Source organism: Corvus moneduloides, chromosome 1 (assembly GCF_009650955.1).
Source record: "Corvus moneduloides isolate bCorMon1 chromosome 1, bCorMon1.pri, whole genome shotgun sequence".
Taxonomy (NCBI): domain Eukaryota; kingdom Metazoa; phylum Chordata; class Aves; order Passeriformes; family Corvidae; genus Corvus; species Corvus moneduloides.
This window is the reverse complement of record NC_045476.1, coordinates 152,591,537-152,612,220: the sequence shown is the minus strand read 5'-3', so window position 1 is coordinate 152,612,220 and position 20,684 is coordinate 152,591,537. Positions and strand designations below refer to the sequence as shown.

General features: G+C 42.1%; 1 protein-coding gene and 1 long non-coding RNA gene across 11 annotated transcripts in view; one reads left to right on the top strand and one right to left on the bottom strand.

Annotated features, from left to right (window-relative positions):
* LOC116454915 overlaps positions 1-20,684 on the top strand; it is a 42,064-nt gene that overhangs the window by 15,261 nt on the left and 6,119 nt on the right. For 5 of the 9 annotated variants that reach the window (XR_004244240.1, XR_004244241.1, XR_004244243.1 and 2 more), the window contains 4 exons: positions 9,895-9,993; positions 10,658-10,754; positions 12,375-12,452; positions 13,278-13,515. This is a non-coding gene — a long non-coding RNA (uncharacterized LOC116454915). Of the gene's footprint in view, positions 1-3,786; positions 3,882-6,033; positions 6,106-9,894; positions 9,994-10,657; positions 10,755-12,374; positions 12,453-13,277; positions 13,523-20,684 lie in introns of those variants that run through there. The other 4 variants (XR_004244239.1, XR_004244237.1, XR_004244245.1 and 1 more) reach the window with 4 other exon arrangements.
* Positions 327-18,299, bottom strand: COLEC10 (collectin subfamily member 10). Of its 2 annotated transcripts, XM_032132051.1 has the most exons (7): positions 18,151-18,299; positions 17,093-17,865; positions 7,089-7,160; positions 5,621-5,692; positions 3,518-3,571; positions 2,486-2,581; positions 327-1,863 (listed from the first exon to the last, which is right to left on the bottom strand). In XM_032132051.1, exons 2-7 carry the CDS (start codon positions 17,238-17,240, stop codon positions 1,472-1,474), a joined length of 834 nt encoding a protein of 277 aa, XP_031987942.1. In that variant the 5' UTR covers positions 17,241-17,865; positions 18,151-18,299; the 3' UTR covers positions 327-1,471. The 2 variants fall into 2 exon arrangements, with proteins under 2 accessions (XP_031987942.1, XP_031987933.1); XM_032132042.1 differs by having other exon boundaries at positions 17,093-18,299.

Below are 20,684 nucleotides of genomic sequence, written 5' to 3'. Positions count from 1 at the left end.
TAGCTCTAAAAGCGGCAAACAGTAGCTACAAAGCTGATACCACCAGTGGAAGCAAAGAAGGAGAAATATAGTCTTCAGCTTGCTTGATTCCTGCAATTAGAAGCTTAGAAACAGAAACACACAGATGTTCGCAGAAGGATTGCAAAGCCAAAGAGGGCGGTCCCCCTCTTGGGCCCTTCTTTTATTCGGAGGAGGGGAAAGGGGAGGACTGGGGGCGGACCCGGGGTGAGCGGCCAATCAGACACTGCTGAAGAGTCTGAGTTACATTTGGTTTTGCCGGCGCTTGGAACAAAGGAGTTCGGAACCCATGGCAGAGGCAAGTCCTGGCTTGTCTTGGGGAGGGGGAAGGGAAGCTCCGAACAGGCAGCAAGAGTCCTTCTCAACAGGGCTGCTCTTGATCTGTTCATCCCTCACCTGGACTGATACCAGGGGTTGCCCTAACTCAAGTGTAGCACCTTGCACTTGGTCTTGTTAAACCTCATGTGGTTCCCATGGGCCACTTCTTGAGCCTGGTCCCTCTGGATGGCATCCCGTCCCTCAGGTGTGTCAACTGTACCACCCAGTTTGGTGCCATCTGCAAATGTGCTGAGGGTGCACTTGATACCTTTGTCTATGTCATTAATGGAGATATTAAATAGCACTGGTCCCAATACAGATCCCTGAGGGATATCTCTGGTCACTGATGTCCATTGGGACTCTGAGCCATTGACCAACACCCTCTGGGTTTGAACATCTAACCAATTCCATATCCGCCTAACAGTCCACCCATTGAATCCATCTCTCCAATTTAAAGAGAATATTATTATAGGGGACCATGTCAAAGGCTTTACAGAAAACCAGATAAATGCCTATCAGGCAATATAATTGCACAGTCAAATTAAGGAGAATATAAAAACTTCGAAGTTTGAAGTTGGTCCTACTTTGCATGCAAGATTTAACAAAATGACCTCGAGATCCTTTCCACCTCAAATTATGATTCTAACAAAAGAAGGATTTTTTCAAGAGATCCTGAAAATCTTTTCTCACAGCTCTCAAGTCATTAGGGAAATTACTGGGACTCCCTGTGCAGGTATCAGAGATTAATGAAGGTCATGCTCTTTCCATCTGTGGACTGTGCAAGTCACATCAGTACTTCATATACCAATGATCTTACTATTTCTGGAACTGGTGAAATTATGTTCACCTCTGTGTGCTCTAAATTTACCCCTAAATTACACATAGAAATGCTCACCCTAAAATGCATGTAGAAATGAAATAAAAATTCACAGCTGGCTGGATGCCCCCTGTGGACCTGTGCTGACTTTGTGGTCACTGATGACTAAACAGTAGTTACTCTTGCTGAGCCCAGTGATGTGAGGGCTGGATTGAGCCCTATCTCTGGTTTCCTATCCCTGATTTGCTTTCCTACAGTAAATGAATGAGGACGGGTTATTGTATGTACAGCAGGTGCCAGGCACATTCTCTGGCACATTTATTTCCTCTTCTTGAGGAATTCACAGACAAAGTAGATGGTGACTTGGCACTCGGAGTCGTTCCACTCTCCTGTGCTGAGCATTTCCACACAGTCCTCGTGACCAGCTGGGTCGTGAGGCTCCCCTTTCTTCCAGTTACTGTAGTTCTGCAGTGGGCTGTTGTCTGCATACATGAACTGTCCTTCTCTTTCCATGTCATTCAGCCCAATGAAAGCTCGGAACAGGCCACTGCTGGAGATGTAGTCAGCAATCAAGGCATTGGTTGCCTCATCTTTAGGCATGGCCAGTGATCCTCCTCTGTCCCTGCAGTGGATCAAGGCTTCTCTGAAATTCTTCTCTTCTTTCACAATGTAATAGAATTTCTCATCTGTCTCCCTGATACCTGCTATAACTTTAAAGGAGAAGAAAAATTGCTTAATCGCATGTCAACAGATGCTGAAGGTTATTCTATTCCAACATGACAATGAGATGACTTTTACATTAGAATTAATAGAAGGGAAGGAGGAAAAGTATTCCCACCACTGTATTTATGATGAATGATGAGGACATGATCAGAGATTGATATGACTAGTGAGATTATCAAGTACTTTGCCCACATTAGGACAAGAACTGTTCAGTCCTGATTGGCACGTCTCCGGTGACACTTCAGTTTTATTTCCTGGATATCTAGTACTAATCAAATTCTAGTACTAAGGCATGCTAAATGGTCAAATGGCAATGTCTAACTCTGGATCACTCCCATGGCTTTGTATGTATTTGAATACAGATTGTGAAAGAGTGCCCAGGGATAGAAACACAGGGGTATAGATAGCTTTTCAGACCCTTTCCATGTAGGAGAAAATGAATGTGACTGCTAAGACAAGACCTTTGTAGGTTTTCAGAGTGCCTAAAACAGAGGACCCTCCCTCTAGGTCATCTGTGGACGCTGCCATAGAGCAGCAATGGTAGAAGAATAGCAATGATATCTGTGATTGGAGTGAAATAAATCCCGTCAAATACACAGGGATCCTTACCATTCTTCACAAACTTGATGGATGTGTTAAGACGAGCAACATTGATGTTCAGTTGTCCAACAAATCTGCGGTATCTTCCACAGTCACAGACCGTGCCTGATGCAATACAAAGGACAGAGGATTTATCTGCTTAGAAGCATTTGTGTGTGTGTGCATAGAGAGTCACCTGTAGCTCACTTCCAAAGCTTCTGAAGACCTGGGCTCCGCTTATGGAGAGCCAGTCCTTACCCCAATGGCTATACTTCTGTTGAACAAAGTGATTAATGTTTTGGTTCTGTACACTTTGTACCATCCCCTTGCTAACTGGCTTAAGCAAGTTAATACCAACCCAAATAATCAATAGCTTTTAAGCACTGAAACTCAGTTGGTTTGGTTGGGTTTGGTTTTTTTTGGAAACTGGAATTTGGCTTGGTAGAGGTTTTGTTTCTTCTTCTGTTCCCAGAAAGAAAGTAAGTTGCTGATGGTTTCCCATTAAGAACCAAATGGTCATCTTATATGAAATCTCTTAAAAATAAACACAAGTGTAAGTTCAATGTGGGTAACCATTCAGGGTTACTAGGACTGAGAATGACTTTCTAGTTCATCAGAGTCAAATTCTCCTCCTGTAAGCAAATGCATTGCATTAATTTGACAACAGATTATGTTCTATTTTAAATAGCTTACTTTTTTCATTCCCATGCTCCAGGAAACTGTTAAAGGGCTTGATTCCTTTGATATTAAGAAACTTTCTTCTAGTATCCAGTACAAATGCATACTGCTGGCCTGTGTGTTAGTTTTTATGATATCAAACATTGCCCCTGAATTTGGGTGACTTCATATTTTGTGTCTGCTGGTGTATTCATAGAAATCAGTCATATCTCTACACTACCCTTCATTTTGTTCGACAGAACATTTTCAGTCTCTTCTTTACATTTCATATATTCTTGAGTTTTTCCACAGGCCTCAAAATTTCATAGAATTCAATACAGACCAATCCTGAAATCAAAGATCTAGCAGACTTGGCCATTCTGCACAGAAGGATCCATAGCATACCTGCTTTTCCTTTTTTTCCTGAAACTCCTGGTAAGCCTTTGGTTCCTTTGTCACCTGAATAAAGAAGAAAATAAATTCTCAGATCTCAGACAGTGCACCTGTCAGGGAAGCGTATTCAAAAACCTGTTTAATAATAGATTAACAGTGTGCTTTTGATAGGAAGCCCTGATAGATGTACTGGAAGATGTGCCAAGTTAAACAAACCACGATTAATTCTGGTGCATGGAAATGAGAACCCTTTAATAGCTAACTCACTGATAACACAGGCATCTTGTGTGCTGCTGGTTCCTGGTACCACTTACTTTAAATATAAACTGAAAAAATGATCCTGAGAGGCTGAAAGCACTCAAGAAATCTTGACAAGGTGAGATCTGGGTTCTCTCAGGAGCTGCAGGACAGAGCCCTTCCTCAGGTTCAGTAGCTCCACGGTGGGATGAGGCACCAGATGTGCCGCTGAATTCCTGTGTGCAAGAGATTGTGTGTGGCACCTGCATGGAGGGAGGTCATTAAGGAGCAGCATTTCATTTCAGTTTATGGAAATGGGATTTATTTTCATCCAGCTGCTCTCCCCTTCTTTTGTAAATTATAAAAGTGATAGAAATACTTTTCCAAGTGCTCTGCTACTGTATAACTGGAGGTGACTAGCTCTTTAAAAAATCTCAGCAGTAATTTGGGTCAGGAACAGATGGACTTTATCTGAAATTTGTGTCTGTTCTTCTTTTATGAACTGAACCTTCAGAAGCCAAAAATGCTAATACTTGGTCTTCGTTATTGATGGTCATGTTTTGATACACTTTTTACTTTACATGGTTGTGGTTTTTTAAAGAATTTAGATGTTGGCTGTCATTTTAATTGGCAGTGCTTGACACTGCACACTTGCAAGCTGGAATTTCAGGGTTGTTTCATTAAGAACTCGAATGTTTAATCATAGATTTAAACAGTGACTTAGTGACCTTTGCTCCAGCAAATAAAGAAAATGAGAAAAAACTGTAAGGGAACAATAAATTGTGCATTCAGACTAAAAAAGAGCTTGATTTAAAGGTTCAGAACATTGGTTTCCTTTCAGATAAAGAAAAGCAACTTGTGAGATTCTCAAATTTTGTCTCCTTTGGGGATTGAAGACATCTTAGGAAATAACTGAGTTTTCAGTTGTCTAGGTACTTGTGAAAATTAATCCATCAGGTCAAAATCTTTTCTTCTTGTCTGATACTGAGGCCGGCTAGAGGCCATGAAAGGTTTATTAAGAACATTGGTTTGAGAAGCTCCCCAGAGAGACTGTTCCACCCACTCCCCAGCATACCCAGGCTGCTGTGCTGGTTAGAGACCACAGAGCTCCCCTGGGAATGGTGGTGTCCCTTATCAGCTTTCAAGGCAGGTCTCCTTGTGGCAGAAGTAATATTCCTTCTTAAGTAGCTCTTTAGGAACATCAGAAAAGAATGCCTGAGCTTCTTCTCAAGATCAGTAGAGCACAATTTGATAAATTATTGTCCAGGCAGATTTGGAGTGTACCTTGATTTGCAGGTAGTTGCCATCCCTGCTCATGTGAGTGCCTTCTTAAAACTGAATTCCTTCCTTACCAGGATGGCCTGTGTATTGCTTGTTCACGTGACCCACAGTAGTGCAGGTAACAAGGTGTGACATCCTCAGCAGCAGCAGCAGGACTTTGACTTAGGCCTTCAGTGTCCAAATCAGAGGCACAAATTTGTCTCTTAGAGTGTTCAGAGGATTTACTTCACAGGAACTGGATTTCTCCCTTCCTCTTTTACCACAGAATCATAGAATAGTTTGGGGTGGAAGGGACCTTTGAAGGTCATCTAGTCCAACCCCCCTGCAATGAGCAGAAACATCTTCAACTAGATCCATCAAAGAGGACTGATGTCTTAACTCATAAAACAAATTATTTTAGCCAAATAAGTTGGATATATTGCATGTAGAAAACCAGGATACTTCAGTTAGCTCTCATCACCAATCTTTATGCATAACTTTATTTGGAGAGCATTGGTCATACCATTATCTAATATTACTCCATATCTGGAACTCTCACAAAGCACATATTTACCTTCAGGGAAAAAAACCCAAGAAAATTCCCAGACCAGAGCTTACCCTTTCCACCAATTGGACCAATTTTACCAAGCATTCCCTGGTCACCAACATCACCCACTGGTCCTTTGTTTCCTAAGAGAAGAAAGGAAGAGGAAATGAGTATGGATGGTTGCTGTAATTTCTTTTCTGAGGCATGGTTTAGGTCTCTACTGCTGCTGTTTTTCCTGAGTGGGGCCAGTCTGCTTGTGTGGCAAAGTCAAGTGAGCACAGCCCTGAGGATATTTGGAGGAGTACAGCACAGATCTCTGCTGCTGTAGGGTATGACTGTAGGACATTGCAAGGAACCTTAATAGAACTGCCTGTTCAAATGCCCAGAAACATCATATTGTCTCACAGAAAATAGAAACTAAAACTGCTAGTGATTTACTTCACAGTCAAACCAGGCTGACAGTTTTTATTTTTCTCTGCCCCAGGCATAATGCTTTCCTTCTTCCTTGAGGTAAAGTCCTTGCAGCTTTGCTGGGAGTCCTTCTGCTAGCAGGACTGTAAGTAGGGAGCTACTAATTTTGCTGTATGTGTTTTCCCAGTCTTCAGAGCACCAAAATAACAGATGTCCTTTTTAACTGATTAATAAATAGTTTAAGTTCTAAAATAGCTGTCTAATGATGACAGGCCAATCTAGGGAATCTCAGTTTGCAAAATGAATTTAACATCAATAACATGCTTTGTAAATGGTTGATTCCCTGAATTCCTTGTATCTTACCTGATGATCATTTTAAGGTAAGAAGCAAAATCGTAAGAATGCATTTAAAAATTGAAAAAGTTTTTTTATTATGACAATAATAACAGAGTGATTTTAAAGTTTCTATGAAAGTAAAAACTTTCCTGATTAGTCTTAAACCACAGTCAAAGAAGAAAGATCTTGGATATGCATTATCATTAAACTCTTAAGATAAATGAAGCTTTTGAATTAGAGTATGCAAACGAGGCTGACACCGTCACATCTGGTGCCTCCAAATGATCTGCCCAGGTCACACTGTGGATATGGGATATGTTTAACTGAGCCAAGTCCTGAAATACGTGCCACTCCTTGTTCTCATCTTGGATGCTGTTTGATCAGAGGAACTTTTTTTTTCTGTGTATGGCTTTGTTTGCTTTTCTGCAGAATACAGACAGCTGAAACCAAATTTTATTGAGCATCCTGATGTATTGCTAGGCAATAATGCTCAAAATTCAGTTTCAACTAACGGCTAATTTCAGTAAGAGTAATCTTTCTGATTATATATATGATATGGGTTTTCTGAATCACACGCATGACAGCCATATATATTTGTCTTAAGTATCAGTAGGAATTGAACTGAGCTCTCTAAGTATTGTTATGTTCACCAATTAATGTTTGACAGGATTGTGAAATCCACTGGTGCAACAGGAATGAAAAGCATTAAACATATGAATCAGTACAGTTGTGTATAATGATATTCATATACCAGTAATAGTCAACAAACCATCATAAAACCATCATAAATACCTTTAGGTCCTTTTGGTCCAACCTTTCCTTGTTTGCCTACTTCTCCTCTGTCTCCCTTTTCACCTTCATCCCCTTCCAAAAAACAGAAAGAAAACATCATGGTACATTTCTCTCAGTGCAGTAAGTACAACCATACACACTCAGAAAGTAAATTTCACAGGGGTTTTTTTTCCTACATTTTTCTTTTTATTTCACATTGAAGGCACAGTAGCCATGGGATAAATTTCCTGAGAAGAGATGAGGAATCTGACCATCATTAGGAAAAGCTAAAAACTTTCCCTTTCAGAGAGGCTGTTACAACATGAGAATTATACAACACCAATTTCTACTACTACACTTTAAGTGTTATTAGCTATAAAGCAGATAAATAAGCCCATCTTTTGGTATTGGGAAACTTGTGCACATGGGCAAACTGCCAAGGGAGGAAACAGGTTCCTAGTTAATTGTTCCCAGTGATTCCATTCCTAGTGACTCTGTGTTCAGGGTATGCAGATGCATTCGGAATGAGAGGAATGTAAATGTGTTGAAATAGATCTTGACATAGACCTTGGCACTTGATATGACACAATTCTTGCCTTCATTTTTGACAGATGGCATTTGTGTGTTGATACAAGAAACTTGTTTTGCAATTACTCCAATGTTTTATTTTGAAAAGGTCATACCCAGAGCATCTATAAGAGGCAAAATCGTTGCATTTATTGTAGTAGTGCAGAGATTTCTCTAAATGAGATCAAGACCCTATTACACGGGTTTCTGTATAGTTCTGTATAAGCACTTTTACTCTCTCCCTGGGCAGCTTACAGTCTAAAGGTGCAAGGCAGCAATTATTCAGAAAGAAATGTTACTTCCTGCCATAAATAGCATACAATGTGTCTTTGCATTATGCAGGAAATTGGAGGCACAACTAAAGTTGATTTTTCTCATCTTCTTAGTTTGGAGTCAAATCCCAAGAATAATTTTTTTTCCCCTGGCAGAGGTGGGTGGAGGTGGGGAGGAGACAACTTGCCTGCACCAAATGACCATCACTGAACACAGGCAGCCTTCCAGAGCCTCTCTCTCTCGTTGCTCCCTTCCCATGTCGGCAGTGAGCCTTGCCGTGCAGTGGGAAGCAGTGCCACAGTCTCTTGGCTCAGCCAGGATCTCACCTGGTAGTGGCAGCCAGTTGTGTCTGTGCCTGCTGCCCAGAAGGGGAGAAGAGGCTGTGGTTCAGTATATGGACAGCCAAGGGAGGGAAGTCTGTCTGGATGTCAGCCAGAGAGTTGAGGACAGAACAGCAGTATGTGACAAGACCAAGAACCTGTCTCACCAAGGATGGTGCCTCCAGCCCTGGCAGAAGGCGTTCAGGGAACTGGCTGCACTGAGGGTGACTATGACCCAGGCTGTCACTTCCAACCTCTCACAGGAATGGTTAAAGGGCTTATCTGAGCCAAGCACTGCATCCCCTCCCCTCATGAACAGCTGCTAGTGATTCTTCCCTCCACTAATTAGCCTTGTGCTTTTTAAACCTATTTATATTTTTGGCCCTTATAATAAATATCAAGTGGCAAAGAGCTCAATGATTTTTTTAATGTACTTGGGAGCAAGTACCTTCCTTCCCATGGTTGCTTTAAGACTGATCATTACATTGGTCTCAGAGACCCATGAATTATGGTGGCTTCAGTGAGGAATCAGACTGCCATTGGTAAGAAATACAGACCCACTATCTTTTGAATTTATGTCTTTAAGTCCCCACATACATGCTTTGTTGCTCAGGCTGATAAGCTCCAGAAACTTACTGTGTGCTAAAATGAGGAATTCTAAAAGCCATGATAAGTAGAATTATGTGTTGAAATTAAAAGACTCTTCAGATGAAACAAGAGGGAAGTTTAGTTATAGATTTGAACATCTATAGGAAGTGGTAAGGCATTTTGTTTTTTGGAAGGCAATGTGGATAGCAGCGTATCTGGTTTCTGAGAGATCTCTGAGATCATGTCAGAACGGCAGGGCAACAGGCTGGGAAAATCAAATCAGGAGCCTGTCACACTCTTGTCTAAATTTTCATATCCAGGAAAATGGGAAGAACAGTAATTTCTCTATCTGTAAGACAGGGTTATCCTGCTTTTCTCCCCATATGCCATCTGAGAATTAGTAGGCCATTACAAAACAAGGGTAGAAACAAACAGTATTAGTTAGTGATACAATTTTATTGTTAATTTAAGACTAGGTTAAGCCCAGTGCCTGCTGATATGGTACATCCTGTGTCCTCCTTTAGCTGCTGTGTGCTGTGATCTCAAAATTTGGCATGAAATGTGAACTCTTGGGTTGTGCTCCCCTCTTGTGGTCTCGCTATGATTTGCAACCAGGTAGGAGAGCCTGTGAGAGGTTGGCTGACTGTTTCGGGCAGGGGTTGAGTTAGCTTTATTTTTAGTTTACAATAAATATCCCTCCGTTTCCTCTGGGGCTTCATGTGGACAAGCCATCCACTGCATTAGCCACCTTTTTTTCAATCTTCCAGAAAAAAATCTGTCCTGCTAGTACTCTGGGCTGTAGTTTTGTAGTACTGTGCTTTGTGCTAAATGAATTTTCTGATCCCTGACCTCGTATGTACCTAGGGGTTAACCTCTCCTTTGTGCTGCTTTGCACTTGGGGCAGCCTGAGGTTAAATTTTAACCTAATTAGCAGATTGTCACCTTAAAACTGCAGTTGCGAGGGTGTCACTGGCATTTGAAGCATGGGTGAAGAAGCAGTCGAGTCATTAACTGAAGTAAGACCATTTCTCAGCCTCATTAGTATTTCGTCAGGTTGATTTGTTTGTTCTGTGTCACAGATATAAAACACCAGATTGCTAAAAGGGACACCTGAAGCAGTAAATTACTAGACTCTTCCAGCTTGGGACTGTGAGGCAGAAGAGCAGAAGCCATAACAAGTAAGTGAATTTTGCAGCCATTAGAAAATTTTAATTGTAATTAAGAGGGAACCACAGACCTTCTATAAACAAGCTCAGGAAAATGCTGAAGGTCTAACCACCAGCAGGATTTTTAGGCAGTTGAAAGGGGCTCTGTCTTTTTTGGAGTTTGACTACATAACACAGTGTTGAGAGGTTACCTTTGGTAAGAATTTAATTTGTAAGAATTTACTGACTTTCAAGTGACTTAGATTTCCCTGCTGAATCTTTTGTGGGCAATTTATCTGGTTTGTATTCATGAATTGAGGATGTTTTCAGGTTCATTGGTATTGCTCACATATGTTTAGTGGCTCTCCATGTCTTGTAATCAAGGGCTGAGCATGGTTCTTGGAGACCCAGGGTGTAATTCCTGGAAGTTATGGAGCCCACATTTATCTACAGAGACAGCCCTGCATCAGGCTGAGAGCATGCCTACAGGCTGCCTAAAGGCTAAAACTGGGAGAAGACTCCGAGCTGGGCTTATGCATGAGTACCTCTCAGCACACTTGGAGCTATGCTAAGAGACTCCAGGGAACCACTTTGTCAGGTGTGCTGGCAAGCCATGGCCTCAGGTCAGCTCCAGTTCCTGTCTCCTGAGCAAAAATACTGCAGAAATGTTAAGGCTTTCTCATCCTCTCTTTTGCAGGTATATCTACCTCCAGAATCCAGGGCCTGCCCACCCTTTCAAATGATAGAAGCATCACTTTACGCTGGGCTACGGCACAGTTGTTCTCCTACATCAGGTACTCTAAATTGAAAAAATCCCACTACCAGCTCAAAAGTCCTTGAAAAGCCCTTAGCCTAATGTCTGATTTTCTGTGAGGGGGGAAGGATGTTTAATCTTGGTGAGAATACCACATGGGTGGTATTGTCAAGCAAGGCAAGCAGCTTTGCACTGCTTGCCTTGGATGCATTTATCATTCCTAGGCATAGCCAATGTCCTACCACAAAGGCTTCATATGGAATTTGTTACATGTGTGACACAGTTCTGCTGAGCTCCATGTTTCATGTTCTTAGAGCAACCCTCTCCACCTCCAGAAGCTGAGTTTGAAGAGCACAGGTGATTTCTGCCTATCCGGGGAATTAAACTAAGAGGATAAGGAGATGAGCATAATTCTGAAGCCTTGAGATCCCTCCAGGAGCAACTGAATCCTGCCCTCCTGGAAGAACCTTACAGATAGCCACAGGATTGGCTCTGCAGCCTGGGAGACAGAGTGACTCTGAGCATGGAGAAACTTTGCAGCACTTGTGCATGCACAGTATCTACAGAGAGGGCTTGTCACCAGAGGGAGTTGCAGACTTTAAGAAATAAGCAAACACAGCCCAGTTTGTATTTCCAATGTACGAGCGCGTCACAGTTACGTCAATGGAAAGACTCAAAAATTCCTCTAATTTCACTTTCAGTGTCTTTTAGATCCTTTGCAAATTTCCCATAACAGAGTGCATTCTTGCTTTCATGCTGTATTTGGCTAGTGAGGATGGGATTTCTTGACGTCAGCTGCCTGTCTGACATGATGCTTCCTTCCCTGTCCTTCCTCCTCCCTTCAGTTCCCAGCATTGCCCTGCATGCCTCCCTCCCCTCTGCCTGATGTTGAGCACTCTTTTGACCCTGTTTTGAAGAAATTCAGCTCCATAAACAGAGGAATATCAATAAGGTAGATACACATTTTTAGCAAGTGAGCTGAAGCAGCTCAGTGAAGAGCCCAGGGTCAGAGCATGGTGCTGACCACGCTGAGCTTGTGGGTTCCAGCCCCAGATGGGCCATTCACCTAAGAGTTGGATTCACTGATCTTTGTGAGTCCCTTCCAACTCAGAATATTCTGTGATTCTGTGAAATAGGTGAGCCAGCTCAAGGTGAGGGTGGGACCACATGGTCAGAGTGGAAGAAAAAGATGTCTGGCCTCCCTTTTTGTCAGAAAACCTGAGAGTTGAGTAGTATGTTCAGCTGTAGAGTGAAACTGCACCCACACTCTCCCAGGTGTCCTGCAGGAATGTGCAGGGCTCCTACATATGCACCATTCTTACACAGGTTATCGTTCTTCACCCAGGTTCAAATTAGACAGTAAAAGCCCTTCCCTTGTGAAATAGAAAGAATCGTCAAGAAAAAAAAAAGAATTCTATGATTGCTTTTCTACTTATAAATATCTACTGACTTCATTAGAAATATCCTCCTCTCCTACTGCACTGCATGAGGCATACCCAAGCCTTCAGTAGGTTCAGTGAACCTCTGCTGACTTGTATTATTTGAAACCCTGAGCCTTTGTGCATGAATGGAATATGCATTATTTCTTTAATAACACAGAAGTAATTTCAATCATTCTTGATTCTCCTTTTACTTGGTCTGCCTGATTTGATTTTCCCAGCCTGTTGCCTGCCATTCTGACATGATCTCAGAGACCCATGAATTATGGTGGCTTCAGTGAGGAATCAGACTGCCATTGGTAAGAAATACAGACCCACTATCTTTTGAATTTATGTCTTTAAGTCCCCACATACATGCTTTGTTGCTCAGGCTGATAAGTTCCAGAAACTTACTGTGTGCTAAAATGAGGAATTCTAAAAGCCATGATAAATAGAATTATGTGTTGAAATTAAAGGACTCTTCAGATGAAACAAGAGGGAAGTTTAGTTACATATTTGAACAGCTATAGGAGTGGTAAGGCATTTTGTTTTTTTGGAAGGCAATGTGGATAGCAGCATATCTGGTTTCTGAGAGAGTTTGAGATTTTCCAGGAGTGGAACTGTCTAAGTGCAATTAAAGCTGAGAGATGGACAGCTATACTGGTGACCACAGTAAATGCTATTTTGAGGTACCAGCCAATGTCACAGAGTTTATAAGCATTGTTTGTCAGAAATAATGATAAGGAAACATTTTACATCTAAATTGCTATGGGAAACTCCCGGTGCTCTTCAGATTTCATCTCATTCCAGTTTCTCAATCTGGATCTGATTCAAGACCTTCTAAGTTCTTGTGTCTGGATTTCAGAGGAAATGAATCAGGGACCAGGGACAGATAGCAAGATCTAGAGCCAGTCTTCTGAAGTGCTGAGCTCCCATGAATCCATGTGAAATCAGCTTCTGCATTGCCAGTCCCTGCTCTAGTCTTCTCCTCCCCCTGCTCACATATTTAATGGGAGTTCAGGAGTCAGAGTTTTGGGTCCTCCTCTGCTTATTTCAGTCCTCATGTTGTTGCTTATTGATTTACTCAGAGCAGGTCAACTCCTGTCTCATCTATGTTAGCAGCCCACTTAAAATTTCCTTTGCAGATCAGACAAAACGGAGCTTGCAGTCTAGGGGAGAGCAGGCTGGAAAAAAGAACAGAGCTGGGACACCCCTCAAAGGCGGAGCCCAGGGGAGCAGAACCTGATCGTCCTGATGCTGCCAGGACAACAACCAACAGCTGGTGCCTTTGCTCTCACTGTGTTACCTGCTGCCTGCCCACAGTCCCACATCCTTTCCCAGCAGCAGCAACAGCCAGCCTGCTTTGCTTCCAGGCTTGGAAAGGTAAAAAGTAAGCAATAGGGCCATGACTACTTTTGCTAGGCCAAGCACCTGGCTGCCCTGGAAAATTCATTGTTTTGTTTATGCTTGATCTCTTGATTCTCTTTGGACCCAAGAATTCAATGAAGTACAGAGCATGGTCGTTATTGCCTCAGTTACTCAGCCGTGGATCAGCATTACCTAATGTAAGATGCAAGTTTTCAGAGTTCCTGTGCCACAACAGCCCAGCTAGGACCAAGTTGTTCCTAACATCTTGGGTCAAACATCAAAAATCGCTAGTTATGAACACTGAAAATCTGTACCTTTTTTTTTTTTTTTTTTTGGGGGGGGGGGTGGGGACGTGGGGGCATGTTCCTAGGGTATTTCGATAAAAATCCTAGAAAATGCCTCACACCTTTCTGTTTTTAACTGCCATATAAGCCAAATGGCTGTGTACCTCAAATCATTTTTCAGGAAGGCAATACAAGACAGCCATTGCAGTGGGCTATTTTCATTGAAAATAATCCCCTCTTTTTGAGAAGAGACCTGAGTGTTCCCTAGAAAAGGAAATGGAGAAGGGTGCCAGAATTTGCCTTTCGCTTTTTAAAATTTTTTTTTTAATTTTCTGTTTTTCTGGAGTGCCTGTTTGGCAAATTTTTTTGCATAATTCTTTGCAAACAAGCTTCAGGTTTCATTTGCTCACCCCAGTGAGGGGAACCAGCAGCTGTGGGGGGATGGCAGCACCTGCCAAGCACTGAGTGAGCCACGAGAGGTGGGGCTGGAACCCGCCGGGTTCGTCACACTGAGCACTGGAGCTCATACCCGCTGCTGTCCTTGCGGCACAACCTGCAAAGGCTGACAGGATGTTCACTGCATTCCTCCTCTTCCTGGGACACTGCAGTCTTCCAGAGTATTTTCTAGCTCTTATTGTTAAGCATGATGGCCTCTGGTTTTGCCTCATGCTTTCTGGGAGCTGGTGGGACTGTCACAGGCGGTTTGAAGACTTCTGATAATCAGCCTGGAATTACCCTTTTTTTTTCATCTCACTGCTCATGTCATACTTCTCTTGTGACATCTCAGGTATAAGCATAACAAAGAGATGTTTCTGAAGGGGAAGAATATGGCTTGGCCAAAGTAACTTGGACAACTTACATGTGGCTTGTATAAGTGGCCTACGTTCAAAACCCTTTAACAGGTGATTTTCGGGGTGAGAATGTGAAGAGGTTGGGCACTTGCTCCTTGTAGCAACTGTGAATGTCCAGGGGATTGAGTCATGCAGCCTCCAATAGTGCAGGCAATAAAGGGTTAAAAATTCTGAACTCTCCAAACACCCCCACTTCTCCCTCTGTGCTCTCCTGTCTGCTGTTCTGTGTGATGGAAACAGCAGTGTCTCTGCTGCACAGGACCGGGGTCCATCTGTGTAGCACACAGATTGGATCTAGCCTATAGGACAATTTATGCCTTGCACTGGGATAGGTGAAGTGGGACAGTCTAGGCAGTCTTACAGCTGTTGAATACCTTTTAATTCCTTGCACTTGTGGTTGCTTTGGCCCATTAGACACTTCCATGTTCTCATGGAAGGAGGAAGTTGCCACAACAGGACTCTAGCCTGTGGTGGTAGAAAAAGCTGGTCAACATAATGTGTGAGACCAGCACCTCTGTCTTGTGGGAGCACCACCATATTTTACCACAGCTGAGATGCTGAGCAGATGGAGGTGAGGGGGTGAAACTTGTTCAGGGTGAGTCAAACCCCATTTTTATGAGAACAGTGAACAAAGGGACACAACAGATGTAGCACAGGGAATAAAAACTACAGCAGCAAAAGTCAGAGGCTTGTCCATTGTTAAGGTTAGAGTTCAAGCAGCAAAGTGCTGCCTGTGGATGTGGTTATAAGCTTGGGATCATGTGTTCTGAGTCCATAGACATAAGATGGATAAGGGAAAAATGACAGCAGGACAGACTTTCTTCTGGCATACTAGGGAAGCATGTTTCATGCTGCCTAAAAAGTAACAGGGTAGTTCATACACGCAGCCTGCTCAGTCTTTAATTGCCCAGATGACTAGCAGTTAAAACAACCAGTGCCATTAAGGGCTACTCATAGCTGTCCTGGATGAGCTCAGCTCTGGTAGGAACTGAAATTAATCTACAGGATCATATCACAGAGTCTCCAAAATATATTTGATGACCTGCAGTGGATGTGAGCCAGTAATTTGGAGGTGATTTACTCAATACCCCTTCTACCAATCATAGATCTTGGTAATGGTGACCTAAAGCAGTAGTTTGAGCTGTGCCAATGAACTGCTGGTCTCATCTTGTGTCTTGATGTCATGCGGGAAGAATAGGACTGGTAATGGCTAAATTCTGACTTTCTCAGTACCACATTTAGAAAGAACTATAATACCTACCCTGCAAATGCTCCCTGTACAAGGTAGACCACAGAAGCCAGCTGGAGTCCCAGCTATCCTGTGTTGTCACAAGACCCCCTCATTAGCCTATGACTTGTTAAACACAATTCTGTCAAACTGTGTTCTCCAGCCTGCCATTATTTAGATACTAACTAAATCAACACCCACTAGCTCCCTTGGGGATCATTACATTACATTGCTGTGGCAGCAAAAGTTTAAGCTTGGATTGTAATCATAAAGAAATTAATTTCCTGATTAAAAATGGTCCTTTAAGCGACATGCATTTGAATAATCCATCATAAAAACAAATGAGTCTGTAGCAAGCTCTTGACCTGATAATCTTTTCCCTGCTTTAAATTTAAATCAGCTGCATTTTTTTTTCTCTCAGTCTGTAGCCTATAGAAAAATACAATGAATTACTAAAAAGAAAGCAATAGTTTGAAACTGCAATAGCCGTGGTGTGTAATACATATTTTAGATCTGCCACTGCAAGATAGATTTGTATGTCGTGGACCTAATAAGATACTCTTCAGGCAATTTCATTGACATTAGTTGTGTTACAGAAAAAGTATGTTCATGCAGAAAATTTGGTTTCAGATATTTGCAAAGTGTTTTGAAGATAAAAGACCTGTATGTGTCAGAGTTGATCTAGTTCTTGTTGAAATCTGTAGGAAAGGTCCTGTTTAATTCAACAAGAGCTACTGGATGAGGTCTGATGAATGTAGCAGAGATGTGTGTACAAGTAAACATTTGGAAATAATGGCAGTTTGATCATTTTAAATATTGCATATCTCTTCCTGTCTGTAGACACAAAGCAGACCATTAACCATTAAGTTTGTAATATGTGCCTACTTTTAGACAAGTCCCTCAGTTTGTATCTGTTAGCTGTATTCATGGTGTGATGAGCACAAGCAATAAGAGAAGATTTATGTGGCTGGAGAAAGATGCAAAAAGACACCTCTAACTTATATGAAAATATGTGACACTATTCCTGAAACTAAAGAAATGCAAATTTAAATCTCCTTGCTTCTTCATTTTCCCCCATTACAGTTACAGTTTACTAGATGTTTGTACAGTCTACAATATTTCACATCTTTCAAGCCCAGCCTATGCCACAAGCCCTCCAAGTCTCTATTTTTAAAAAATCAGCCTTTATCAGCACTTGTCTCAGCATTAGCAACCTGATAATTCCTCACCTTTTGGTCCAGGTAAAATTGTGTGTGTTGAGCAGACATCTGTTGTAGGTCGATTATCAACATCAAAACCAAAGATCTGAACTTGCAAGATAAAAAACACTATAAGGGTCCTGTATTTCCTTAGCAGTTGTTCTTTCTTGCTGCTCATCCTTGCAGTTTCTCAGGAAATGCCTTTCGTTGTTACAGTCTTAAGAAATGCAGCTGACTCAAAAATAAATGCTTCACTAACGGGAGCAGTGGAAAGATTGGGAGCTACATGCAACAACAGCTAAATAAAGTGAAGAAAGGAGTTTGACGATGCTGTAGTTATTTCTGTCCTGCACATTATCCAGGATATTTATTTAACACTGACAGCTGTTTATTCCAATTTATCGCTTATCTGTGAGATATTTAGCTGCCTTTGCCATGGAAAATTTCTCCAACATATGGGAATATCTCTCTTGTAATTTTTTTCCTCCTCTGATTCTTCATGCCCAGCTTTTCACTTACTCAAGGGACAAAAGACTTCGGTATTGTATCGAAGTGTGTACTAATTAGTTATAGGATACATTTGGCTGGTTTTGTGGTGGAAGAGTAGTGCAGACTGCATATAATATGTAGCGATACTTTTCCATAAAGACTTTCCTCCAAGGAGACTGTTAGTGACAACAGATGAGCTGCCAGTCCGCTGTGGCTGGAAATCACCGGTGCTATATCTCACCTTTTGGGTGCCAGGTACCCACAGTCCCCAGAGTAGCAAATGAAAAGTTGACATTATCCATGGGTGTTTTAGCCTGAAAACCACAAATGATGCTTACAGATAGCTCCACAATGCTAGCCCCCAGCCCAGCTCATGCTGCTAGACACAGTACAGAAAGGACACGTGTTACGATTCTGGTTACTAAAGTTCTTAGAAATGCCTCTGCCCAAATTAAGGTGCAAATGAGACCATATGCCAGTGATAATAGCATGGGTTTTACTTGATAGTAAATATGAGAGAGAAAGAAAGAAAGACATAGAAAACAGGTGGAGGGGACAGAAAGAGAGTGATAGGGACAGAATAAGGAAAATATCACCACTCCATGGATCCCAATGATGATCTGTTGATCCTCTCCAGCTGGTCTTCTTGGTGGTGAAGGTCGTCCTGAAAAGCATAGAATCTGATGGGTTAATAGACACTCAGGCTAGGTAGGAAAACCCAGGCACCTCCATTGGTGGGGGAGTTTGCCATTGTCTCTTATAACAGACTCTGGGTTTGTTGCATCACGTGCAGTCCTGTGGTGCAAGGCTTCAGGAATGACTCGGGGGGGGCACTCTGGGGGGCCTTTGATGGATTATGACTCCCCCTCAGCTGCCTCTCACGTGAATGGCCTGTGGGGTTGGGGGTTCCACAGCTGGGCCAGTTTGTGTAAGGGAGGGTGGGTGTTCACTGCCTCTGACCAGAGGTTACACCCAAAACCTCCTCTTCCCCCCTTATTTTGGTGGGGTGAGCCTGTGTAAACCTGGCTTCTGCATGCTGTGGTTTCCCCCACCCCAAACTCAGCCAGGGAAGAATCTCTGCTGTGTTTGGCTTTCTTGTGGATGCATTCCCCTTCTTCAGCCTTGTTTGTTTTTTCCTAGGCCTGAGATGATTAAAGAATGGGTTTTCCCTTTATCTAATCTTAGTGGTTTAACTTACAGTCCAAAGTTCCAGTCAGGTACCTTCAGGGAGCCTTCTTTGGTTGTACCTTCTTTATACAGTTTTTGTTATAATGAGCAAAACTTTGTATCAATGTTTGAGGCATGAACTATTTCAGTCTCTGACAACACACTTCAGGACTGAAGAATGGCACAAGATGAGCTTGAATGACTGCGTCACCTTCTCCTATATCACTTTTCCCATGCAGTGGGAGAGGCCATATATTGAGATAATGGTGTAGCACAAATCACAACAGAACGTTATCTTTGGTTGTCCAGGAAACTGCAGCTGGTTCAAATCCTGAGGTAGCCTTCTGGTATTCAGCGGGGTGCTGAGACCCTGAAACTAGTGTAGGAGGCCTCTTGGATGGAGGAACAGGTTGCATGCATCCTCCCTCTTGGAAGGAGCTATGATATATACCTATCTGTGTGCAATCCCTTCCTAGAAAAAACTCTAGCTTTCTCTTAAGGAGAGCACAGTAGCCAGGGATAGGAGGATGTTCATGGTAGCCTGGCAGAAAAGAAAGGGGAGATGACTATTTGTAATATTTCCAGGAATTTTGTTAAATTCTGGTTTCTCATACAATGAGACAGCTACTCAAAAAGCTGCACTAGGCTTTTGAACTATGTAGTGTGTGAGAGCATGTTTGTTTTCCATTCTAGGAAAAAATGTATTTCCTATGCTAATAGCTTTTGAGAGGCTTTCCTCACTATTTAAGAGAATATTGGTTCCCTAGTCCTACATTTCAGCCTTTGGGCATATAGAATAAGTAGCAGTACCGATGTAAGAGTGAATACCTTTTCTTAAAGCCTGAAGAAAAGCTCTGACTTCAGGCTTTCATCTGTGATAAAATGTTGGCCAAAGTCCTAAGAAGGGTCAAGATACTCCTCTCCCTTTTTCCTTCTAGCCTGCTCATAGACTGCCCCCCTTTTCAAAACACGTTTTTTTTGTTGTTTAACTGTATACAGTGCTTTTCAGAAATAAACAGTCGTCTCTGTCTTAAAGAATGTCATCTAACTTACCCCCTCAAATGTGGCCTTGATAAGGGGTACATGCAGCTAATGTGGAGGAAGGACAAAGCCAGGATTGTAGTTGAGTAGAGTCATACCAGAAATAAACTTGTTCCTCTGTGATTTGCATTGGGCACAGTGCCTCTGACTTGTACACTGTAAATCTGTTTTATTTAACTTTTTCTTCTCTTCACTTTCCATTTTGTGAGCAGAAGGTCAATGTAAGAGCAAGAATAGAGAGCGTAGGAGTGGGAAGCTAGTGTACTTAGGTTTGGAGGAGGCATTTTGGGAAATGTTGCCAAACTGACATGAATGATGCTATCTGTTCCACAGTACTGAGAGACTTACAGTGACTTGTTTGTTATTTATCAGGGATAAAGAGGGGTAAGTGTAAGTGAGAGAGGAAACCATTTGTTTAACTACTTCAGTTACTATCCGGGACTAAGCAGGGAACATTTTTCTGACAGTGCTGTGATAATTTACAAATGTTTTCATTCCACTTTAGAAAATAAATAAAGACCCTACTCTTCCCCCACCCCCACTCCCACCCCCACCCCCACCCCACATCCATTACAGTCACAAGCCCCCTGAAAATACTGTGAGAAATTAGATTTAATGGATCTAAAACCTTGGTAAATGAAAATACTTACTTAAAATGTAGGAGATCCAGATTTGAATTATTTCTCTGCCTATTTCAAACCAGTGCTTGCAGTAGAGCCTTAAGGTTATAGTGGTTTATTACAAGGGTGTGTGTTAATCAGTTATGTCTTCCCGTGTGTTGGACCAGGAATGCTGTCCTGGAGCTAGAAAACCTGCCTTAACAGGCAGTCCATCAAAACTGATATACTACCATGAAAAGCTTGGGTTTTGGCAAATCAGTATTTATCAAACCAGTTTCCCTGAAATATCTTCAAGTAGCTTCATT

Excerpts from the sequence above, each read along its gene's own strand:
- COLEC10 (XM_032132042.1), bottom strand. The coding sequence starts at position 17,240 with ATGAGCAGCAAGAAAGAACAACTGCTAAGGAAATACAGGACCCTTATA. Across the intron at positions 3,572-5,620 it reads TGGTCCAATTGGTGGAAAGG|GTGACAAAGGAACCAAAGGC; the intron begins GTAAGCTCTGGT and ends TTCTTTATTCAG. Across the intron at positions 1,864-2,485 it reads CATCAAGTTTGTGAAGAATG|TTATAGCAGGTATCAGGGAG; the intron begins GTAAGGATCCCT and ends TCTCCTTTAAAG.